Source organism: Physella acuta, unplaced genomic scaffold (genome assembly GCF_028476545.2).
Source record: "Physella acuta isolate Inbredline_101_S28 unplaced genomic scaffold, ASM2847654v3 ptg000395l, whole genome shotgun sequence".
Classification (NCBI taxonomy): domain Eukaryota; kingdom Metazoa; phylum Mollusca; class Gastropoda; family Physidae; genus Physella; species Physella acuta.
Window position 1 is genome coordinate 24,092 of NW_026731914.1, and position 11,077 is coordinate 35,168.

The 11,077-nt window shown below is 35.6% G+C and overlaps 1 protein-coding gene across 1 annotated transcript; it reads right to left on the reverse strand.

Annotated features, from left to right (window-relative positions):
• Positions 1-240: 240 nt before the first annotated feature.
• LOC131942215 (zinc finger CCCH domain-containing protein 14) lies at positions 241-9,971 on the reverse strand. The gene is made up of 2 exons (XM_059301954.1): positions 8,847-9,971; positions 241-2,993 (listed from the first exon to the last, which is right to left on the reverse strand). The coding sequence occupies exons 1-2, from the start codon at positions 9,863-9,865 to the stop codon at positions 812-814; spliced, it is 3,201 nt and encodes a 1,066-aa protein (XP_059157937.1). The 5' UTR covers positions 9,866-9,971; the 3' UTR covers positions 241-811.
• Positions 9,972-11,077: the final 1,106 nt, after the last annotated feature.

An 11,077-nucleotide genomic window follows, 5' to 3' on the forward strand; every position in this document is an offset into this window, starting at 1 on the left:
AACCATCTCTCGTTTGTCTTTATTTGTATAGTTTGAGTGTAGTTGTTTTGCAATGTAATTGTTTTTAATTTCTAAACCTAGATTAGTTTAACAAGGAAAATTAAGAATTATAAAAATTCTTAAAATATGTACTAAGCCCTGGATTTTGATATAAATGCTGTTTTCGATCATTAGTGCTTAAAATAAAGGAGGTTAAAACTGTATGGTAGACACAAATAATTCAATTAACAAATCTGTTACTATAATTGCTGCAACAATTTTAATAAAATTTAAGATGAGTCAGTGTGTAAAAAGAAAAATATTTAACAATTGATACCAAGAAGAGTCTGAGTGAGGGTTTAAGTAAACAAACTTTTCAAGATTTTACATTTTATAAAAAGACCAGTGTTAGGAAACAAAACTTAAAATTCAGGGACCTTGTTCACAGAAACAAAATGATGCATAGACTGAATTATAATTATACCAAGATGCAATGAAACCATTAAAAACCCATTATCATTATGGTTTAATTTTATATTAACTTTTTAAATCATTAAATTTAACACTGGTGAATTAACCTAAAATTCTGTGTTTATGATCAATTATGAAACATGGTCAAATTTATTATGATCTAAAATAAATTATGAAATAATCATTACAATGTCTAAATAACACTGCTTCAAATATATACACTACATTAGTTATATAATACTAAGATGATTAGAAATTTATTGTAACATTAAATTCAGATGATAGTCTGATATCAAGTGAATGAATTATTTGCCTCACTTCAGCACTTGTAGTAATCTAAATTGAAAAAAAAACAACTAATTCATTGGCTTGTGGACGACACTGCCGTCAAACTGGTAGGGATGGTAGGACTATTAGTACTGGAGTCCACAACAGGTACCTTTGAAAGACTCTCCTTAGGCTCACTGATCTGTGCCTGCCACTTGAGTTTACTTTTTTCTGGCAGAGGTGGGTGGTAGAAAGGGCAGGATGAGCTCTTGCAGGCCACACCAAATCGGCAGGGCTTGGGGTGTAAAAATGCGCAGTTGACGTTCAGACAGTTTGGATAGAAACGGCAGGTGGTCTGGGCAGCATTGAAACTCTGGGCACTGTAGTGAGGTATTTGAGGAGCAGCTGAGAATATGACATGAGGCTGGGGAATAGCAATCACTCTAGGAGCATTAGCCATGCTCGATCTTCGACTGGTGTGGGTAAACGGGCAATCAGGGCGGCTGCATTTGGAATCATAGCGACAATTTGGGTGAATAAACAAGCAATTGGTTCCAAATTTGCAGTTAGGAAAAGTTTTACAGTGGGTTGTAGGGTGGTGGTACTCGCAAGCACTTCCAGCTGCACAAGCCGGCCAAAATTTACATCTTTCTGACATTTTGGCCCTTTTGATTGGCGATATCTCAGCCTCCATCTCTACGTTTGTTTGCTCGTAGCTACTAGGTGCTGGCTTGTGATCTTTTTCTTCATGCTCGTCATCTGAATCTTTTAGGCTTATTGAGAAAGGTTGGATTTTAGGGGGCTGAAGTTTGTTGGCAGCCTGAGGTGGGGTTGATGACCTCGTGATTGGCAGAACACCTTGCTGTAGAACACCTTGCGCCATGGGTCTTCCATGAGTTGCAAGAATCCCCAGAAGCAGTTTCTCATTTTGTTGGTCTGCACTAAGCACTGGCATGGAAGATCCAACTAAAGGTCTCCTGAATTTATCATATGAGCCATCCGCAACATCAAACTGCCTTTCATCCACGCCATCTAGAGTTACAATAAACCTGGTGCCTAGCTTTTGCTCAGGTTTTTCCATCGCTGTATTCTCCTCAACATCATCCACAATGTCACCCACCACATTGGTAATATCATCCTCATCTAAATCCAGTGTAAACTCATCCTGAGGTTCTAAAATCTCAGGCTCCAGGTCATCACCAATCATGTGTGCCAAATCTTCTGGCTCCTCTTCTCCCATCCTCTCTGCTTCATCCAAATGTTCTGTTTTAATTCTTCTTCCCAGCTCCACATCCTTTCCATCATCACTACTCACAGACTTGGTATCACAGCAAACAACTCTGCTATCAGGGCTGGACCGGTGCTTAGATTTATCAACTGCTTTAGATGTAGTCACAGACATGACAGCAGCTTGACACTGTTTCTGTACAGCATCTCTACCCAACTGGGACAAAACTCTAGCCCCACTATGTTTTACATCTCTAGATTTGGACTCCCTAAGATCCTGCCTAGCCTTTGATCTAGCTTTGATGTCTTCACGAGCATCATGCCTGACACTGCTTTGAATGGATCTCATCTTTATATCCTCCCTGGCATCGCGATGTAGACTGCCATGGATGGATCTAGATATTTCTTCTCTAGCATCTGTGTAATCTGCTGATCTTCTTCGCTCAACAACTATTTTACCCAACCTTTCAGAGATAGGGTTTTTGTTCTCTGTACCAGTACCCTGACTTGGCACTACAGACTTTCTGACGGGAGGGGAAGGGCTGCGTTCCTTTCTGTGATCTCCTGCTGATGACCCTTTCACAACATTGGAGGTGATTTGAAATTTTCTCTCTGCCTCCACGTCATCTTTGGCATGTCTTTCATACTTGGCAACTTTCTCAGCTGCTTCTTTTTTCCTTTCTGGGGATGTCAGTGATTCCACTTTGTGTGAGGAGTCACGGTCAATGCCTATTGTTCTTAGGAGTTCCTCCCGCCGAGACCTTGAAATGAGCTCTTTGCGATCTTCTCTGCTAAGCAAATGTCCTGATTCACTGCGGGATACAGTACGATGATCAGCATGCTGGCCAGTGCGATGCCTGCTAGACTCCTCTTTTCTTGAGGGTATATACGGCGGAGGGCTAGACTCAGCATGGGACTGTTCTCTCTTTCGTTTAGGTGAGTAGACTTCTGCAGGTGAATCAGCACGGCTCATGGGCCGTGTCACACCAATCTTTCGTTTGACAGCGATGGATTTTTCTGCATCGGACATTGCTTTCATAAGTAAAGCTCTGAAATTAAAAAAAATATTTTTAGTTATAAGGAATGGAGAAATTTGATTTAAAAAGAATAAAAGCTTCCTAAAATATAAACACAGATATATGTTTCAAGTAGATAAGGATTCCAATAGATAAAACCATACCATTATATGTATCTTCAAACAGATAAAATCTGCTAATTTTTTTTTACTGAATTCAGTTTTTGTAAGTAAAAGCAAAATAAATATGTTTGTTTTTTTGCACAAATCTCAGTGAAAAATAAGGCATAGTGAATCTAGAATTTATTTTATAGTATATCAAAATGAAATAGCTAAAACCACTTTGACAGTTCATCAAGCTGTTTTATCTTTATGTTAATAGCAAAAGCAAAAATTAAATTGTTAACCTAGTAGTTTTGAAAGCAAAACTAAAATAACTTCTATGTACTGGTTTTTAAAAACATTTCATGATCAGGTGTATTTAGTTCACAACAAATATTACACTTCTCCAGAGTTAATTAAACCTTACCATTAGACATGGACCATCAATAATACATTTAAAAGTCTATTTGCCATCCACACAACCCCCACCCGTTTCTTCTTTCTCTGAATTTTTAGTTTCACTTTCTTCATCATTTGAGCTATCATCTTCCTCGTCATCTTCATCCTCATCATCTGTACTAGAGTCTTCAGAGCTGGAATCTTCTTGTAAATTAGCTCTTTTATTTATCACAGTAACTTTGAGGTTCTTTGCCATTACTTTTAGAACCTCTGAGCTTATAGTGTGAGGGGAATCAGCACCTTCTTCATCGGATGGATTTGTTCCTCTCAAAGACTTGCACTTATCTCCTATCTGTTTTAGAACAGATGTTGACTCTGACTCAGGTCTCTTTTTGCTATGTATTGAATTCACCACAATTGATGGGAGTGGTTTACTTGTGCTTGTTTTCTTAAACCTGAGTGGACCAGGTGTAGGCCTCTCATGTTTAGAATCTGATGGTGAAAGAGTTGAGTTAGAGGTTGAGACTATGCACCGTCTCATGGCTAGAGATTCAGAGGTACTGCTGGGAGGGCAAGAATGGGCTGAGGTTGGTGAGCTACAAGTATCCACCTTACTTGTGGATACAGGAGACTGTGCTTTTTGATCCTCAAGTTTAAAATGTTCTGAAATTCGTCTTTCATTGATCTTTCCGATTGAATTATCAGACCTTGAGTTAAGTTTGCTATTAGTTCTTATAGACTGTGAGGACTTTTTACTACTACTACTAGAAGGTATTTTATTTTTTAACTTTGGGTGAAAGATGATTCGTTCTGTATGGTCCTCTTTCATTTCCGTGTCATTATCTACTTTGTTACTAGTAGTAGTAGTAGTAAGAATGTTTTCATTTTCTTGAGTGAGGTCTTTGACATTGTGTGTGACGTTATTACAAAGTAGAATGGCATGTCTTGATGGAGTGTCGCTCAGCATATTGAGCTGAGGGGAGGCTTGTGGGCTTGATTTGTCTGAGGTAACCAAGGTTTGGGATTTGCTCTTGGAGGGCTGGATGTTATCTGCTCTTGTGGCTGATGATTTTGTCGGTAACTTTAGCAATGGTTTGACCTGAGTAAAATTCTCTTTTGATAGTGTCTCTAAGTCAAACAAAACTTTCTGAATTTTCATCTTTGCTAATGATAAATGAAGAGGGTTTAATTTTCTTAGGGAAGATTCAACCATCTTAGAAAAATGAGAAATATCATCCAAACTCTCTTGACTTTTCTTTATAACTTCTTCTAAAGCTTGTTTTATATTGTCTAGGAAGGGAGTATCTGTATATTTAGCAATCTTTGCAGGCGGTTCTTCTGAGTCTTCTACGAGTGCAGCTGTAGTTGAATCTTCACTGCCTTGGTTGGATTTGCCATTTGTTTCTCTGGAGGATAAACAAAAACAAACCCTGAAGATTCAAGATTCACTGAAGGTATACAGTAGCTGATGATAAGTACACATTTCTCAAATGATGACAATCTGCATTCTCTCTAGAATACAATACAAATTATTAGTGGTGGTGTGTAGCTACCATGCTCTTCTAATACACTATCATTTTATAAAATATTGAAGTCTTGCATTCCTTCCACTTCCAGCATCTGACATAGAAGTATAAATCAGATAAATTGCCAACCTCATCACATTCTCTTAAGAGGAAGTGATGAGGTTGAAAGAAAAGATCTTTCAGTCTGTCTACAGGGTGTGCGTACATACCTTTAATCCAATCTGCAATTTCCACATATTCAATTGAGGAATAAATGTAATAGTATATCGTATTAGTTAAAATATTTATACCATACTTTTATTAAGGTTAGATAAAAATTAATCTAACCATACCTTTACCCATACAGATTAAGTTGTATACAAAATTTAATTTTGAAAGTTTATGAAGATTAATTAACAAACTGAAAAAGTTTTTATGAAATATAAAATGTTAGTAGTTAATTAAGCATAGTTAATATACAAATGCAAAAAAGTATCGTGTTTAGGCTATAGAAATAGTAAAAATGTGAAATTATTACAATGAGAAAGCTTCTAGGATGCAAGCGGAACATTTAAAAATAATTGTTAACATTATACACCTGATCATAATAGAAATGTTTGCTGGTTATAACCAGAAAAACACCTTATAACAAATTATTTTGCATTACAAGATGGGGCAAATAAAAAATGAACATTAAATTGAGTCTGAAGCTTACAAAAACAACTAGTTAGAATATTTTGAGGAACTTAGAGATACATAAGATATTAAAATTTCACATTTAAGAATACTTTAAAAAAAGAAAATCTAGCTTAAATAAAATAACATGGTATCATACAGTTTAAGAAGAGGCAGTTTGAAACCACTTTAAATAAATTAACAATCTATTTTCTATGATCGTATGACCAACCAGTTTCACACCCAAGGCGCTTAGTGGGCAAATAAAAAGGAATCACTACTTATTATGTGACCAGTGTTCCTTAAAGACTACTTTCTCAGGGTGTAGTGGTGAATGTCCCCCCCCCCCCCCCCAAGAGATCCCTGAAAGTTAACTGTATCTGACTCTTAACCTAAGACACCTTGTGAACTAAAAAAAATTATTAAAGTCCACTGATAGTGCTATTCAAATACTAAACTAAAAGTGACAAAGTACGGCCGCTGGTTATTCTCTTTCTTTAAGAGGTATCAGACAACAGATTAAAATGTGTTTTTCATTAGTTTATCCAAGACTAAGAAAAACAGCCTGCTAAAGCAAATTTATTGAACATACAAAAACAAAATGCAGTGCAAATTATTTTTTAGTAATGATACATTACCAAAGCTCATTAAATAGGCTACTTCTTTATAAATTTCAGGGTATATTAATTACTATCAACGTGTCCCAAATAAGAAAGCAATTAACACTATTGATGTCTGTCAAAACCTGTGGTACATCTACAAGCTCATATAAATTTACTTTGTGGTTAGAACAAAATAATTTATCAATTCTTAAATTAAATTTTTAAGTAAAATCTCTACTCAAGTAATCAATGAATGATATGATAGTGAAATAGATAATGTGCTGTATATTGTAACAAATGAAACTAATTAACTAATATATAAACTTAAATCTATATTAAAAAATTCTTAAATCATTTACTTTTTTCAAAAACAAATATACATCTAAAACAAATGGTTTGAAAACAACGTGACTCCTGTGTTTTAATAAAAGTTTTATTGTATGCTTGCGCCAAGTTTGATAAGATACACAAATCATTGTGTTTAAGCTTATAATTCTATTTACACCAACAACATTTTAATTTTAAGTTCCACTTAAGTAAGATGATCTTTGATTGAATGGCTATTTCAAAGGTGGTGGAATATTTGTCTGTAATTTAGTGTAAACATAACTTTTTACTAAAAAAATGTTCTAAACTCATACAAGGCCATTTGTTTTACATCATTTTCCATGAAAAGCTAAATTGTTTTCAGTTTTTCAAATTTTATTTTGTTTAGGCCCTAGTTACCAAAAATACTAGACAAATCAAATATTCTCATGTTCAATCTTTAAAACGTCATGTAAAAACCATAAAACTACCTATTTAACATTATTTTAATAACACTGCACAACATTTTAATAATATTTTAAGGGCATCTTTATAGTATTTATCGTGAATACTTTTAATTAAATAAAATATCTTGAAAACTGCACCAATGATTTTAATGCATTAATGTGTAACATTTTTTAACCTGACTACAGACACTGATAATAAAAATAAAATATAAATAGGCTATTATTAGGACTGTAGTAATATTTTCAATCCCCTGAATGGTAGAATTATGAACAAAAACAAATAAAGCTGGGGACATGCACAACACAGATAGCCGTACTATTTAGTGAAAAAATCATAACATAATATATTTGAAGAAATGTTAACATTTAAAACATTAGGCCTATAACATTTGATGATGATGTTTAAAAATTCGATTACAGTTTTATTTAATTTTCGACCTGCCAAATGAAGTAGTTACCACTATGCTAGCCACCTAAACTATCCCAGACTCAAGTCAGTTACCCACCAGCCCTGAGTGGAAAATTAGAGTACAAACCATAAGATTTTATGCTAGCTTGCATTTCTTCATGTTTTCCCCAACACTAGTTTTTGTGGAGCCAATAGGTAATAGAGATAAAGATATCACTAGTCAATACTGTAGTATTAAAATGCAGATTCTATAGTTAATAAAGTAAAACTTTGTTCAAAGATTATTTTTAAACTTCATTTATTATTTATTACTAATTAATCAGAAGCATGATACATACTACATAGAATGATCACCAAAGCTACTTAAATTAGCCTACACCTCAAGTGCAAGTTTTTAGTCACAGACCCAAGTAAGATATTTAGTAGATTTTCTTACTAAATCTAGAATTTACCCAAATTTCAAATTAATTAAGTATAACTACTGAATGCTAGACATCCATAATTAATCCATTAGGCACTAATTTAGAAGTTTTTAGTTCGTTTTAAACTAAATTACTTAATTTAATATTTATTGACACTCACTGCCATGGCCAACACACCTCTCCATGACAACTCTTCTTAAGCTTGAACGTAAAGAAAACCACAAAAAGGTTACACTTTTTAAGTGGCCATGTACCCAGAGTTCCCCACTAGTGATCATCAAATAGCGGTCACGTGGTTTAAAAAAATAAATTTGGTTGTCATTCAAAAGTCGTGTCTTATTTTAAAAAGCGCATGCAATATTTGATTTATTTCTTCATATAATGATAAACCTAATAGTTCTACAACCTCCAATTCATTTTTGTGACCTCCGGGCTGATATTTTAGAAGTTCTATTAATTTTAATGAGACCAACTTTTAAATTTAGCCTTCATTCTCCAAAGCAAATTTTAAAATGCTTTCCTAGCATATTTAGCCTTGCCACCTATAGCATGTTTTTATAACGTGAAAACCCGCCATTTTACTCGTGATAAACATTTTTAAAAGTAATTCTAAGAAGGTCTCTGGAACTAAGACGAAAAATCGTCGGAAGTCATGCATCTGGTCCGTACGCCATATTGTTGTTAGCAACCGGCCACGCCTCCGGGTTAGCGAGAAATACTAATATTTAGGCCTAATAACAAGTTCAAGTTGCCTTTGGGTTGGGGTAAACCTAAAAAGCACAAATTTGTGACAAATTGACAACAGTGATGCAGATCAAAATGGAAATTTCAATTAAACTTATTTTGTAGTTAGGCCTAACCCATGAGCGGGCCAGAATATTTTTGGCCTATTTGTAACATGCGTAACATTTTAATCCACACACTGAACAATTTGTTTAACAAGCCTATGCAAGTTTAAACTTTAAAGGCTCAAACTCAAATAAAAATAATTTTAAGCTACCTGTTGGCCTGTAGAGAGGCAGGCACACTGGATTTTCGAGTAGTCACTTTAACAACACTTGCTACACTGCCAACAGCAGGGTTGTATGGGTCATATTCTTCCTCATCTCCTCTGCGAACACTAGCAACAACTGATGTTGGTATCTTTCGTTTCCTAGAAATAGTAGACAAGTTGTTTTTCTCTGGGCTAGGGCTTCTACTCAAACTCTCACGGTTAACTAGATGGGCAGTAACAGTTTCTTTCTTTTTAGTTTCATTTTCCTGAGTAGCTGCCTGAGTTGAAGAAAGTTTTGTAAATGATTCAGCTTTCTGCCTTGACTGCTCTACTTCTTGTTCAGTTGTTTCTAATTCTTCAGCAAGCTCATCTGCTTGAGTTACAGTAACTAAAAGCTGTCTTACATCCTCAACATCTTCATGAACATTTTTGATTTTGGTGCTTTCTGTTTTGTTTTTATCACTTAAATCTGACTCTACTAAATCTAGATTTAATGGAATCTCTTCTTGTTCTGTAATTTCAATAACTATGTCACTAGTCTTTTGAACAGATTCAACTGGTTTGGTTGCTGTATGTTCATTATCTCGAGTGGTCGACTCAGTATTTGATTCTTTTGAAATAATTTCACTACTTTGTTTGGAATTGGAGTCACTTTTGTCACCAACACTTGAGGACCTTTTTTTGGATTCCGAGCTGCTTCTTTTCTTTGATTTTTTTTCCTTGCCTTCTTTTCTGTCTTTCTTCTTCTCCTTGGATGCTTTGACTTTATCTTTCTTTTTATCACCCGAATCAACAGTTATTGTTTGTAATTTACTGAGAAGACCGTGCAACCATCCAGTAAAAGTTTCGGTGTTACCTCCCAGAAAAAGTCCCAAATCATGGCTCATCTGTGCACGAGACTTCTTGTTTGCAACCATGACCATTATGTAATCAGGTAATTCATCGTCGACATAAGCTCCTAGCTCCATTAATTTCGCCTTAATGGCAGAACGAATCTTTTGACTTATTTCGGTGCTAACTTCCATTTTAGCAAACCAGTCAATAGCACGCAGAGCGTGCTTTATGTTATTTAAAAATTTTCAATCAAGTACAGCAAAAGACGTCTTCTAATCGATTTTCACGGAAGTTGATAAATGCGCTCCCTTGAACATCACAGAGGGCGCTGCTCTTTTAATAGAAGCTGCCAGAATCAAGTGAACTTGAAACAGGCCTAAAAGTCTATTAAATAAATACATACAACACATATTCTATCCAATTTATCATCGTTAGGTTAAATGATAACAAATGTATAACTACGTCAGAAATGTCATCATTCAAAATAGCAGAATTTTTTTCAACATAATAATTTAGAATGACAGAAAATTAAAGGCTGTGTTATAAACCATAATAACGTTAACTACCCCTACCCCAGGTCAGGTAACAATATACAAAATGATACACACGCCTTGGCCTGATGATTTATTCATGCTGTTACATCCATAAATGACGTAATTCTTTTTTTGACGAAATTTACCTCCCCTGCCACCTCCCCTCCCGTCACAAACAAAAAGCCAGCCCCCCCCCCCCCCCTAATATGAACTCACACCTCAACCTACACCCCCCCCCCCCCCAAATTGCAGTTGAATTTTTTCTTAAAATACGATATTTTCCCAAAATCTTGTCTGAACTCCGTCAACATAGGGTATTTTAATTAATTCCTATTGCAATTTATTAAAACAGTTTTCTAAAACGCGAAATAACGGCTAAAATTCGTTTTCGAACATTGCCTTTTTATATAGCAAAATTGTGACGTCACACCATCTGTACCCCTTCCCCCTCAATGACGGACCCCCTCCCCCCTACGAGTGTGACGTCATTTATGGACAGCCCCTTAGACCTAGAGCAACTAGACGATTTGGTCTTTGTCCGTGTAGCGTTTCTTTCTTGTATCTCCTGGGGGAGAAGACGCCCCCCCCCCCCCAAAAAAAGCACGTTTACCGCCCCTCTCGAACGAAATCAGAAAATTATATAACGTAAGTTGTGTAGAATATATGTACGTTACCCCTCCCCCCCCCCCTCCGCTGCAAATGTCCTAGCTTTACCGTTAACCTCAGAGGACTAATCAGCAATTAGGATATATATATATATATATATATATATATATATATATATATATATATATATATGTTACGGTCAAAGCCCGAAGTGCGGCCAAACCCCGGATTGGCCGGCCAATCCGCGCATTGGCCGGCTCTCTT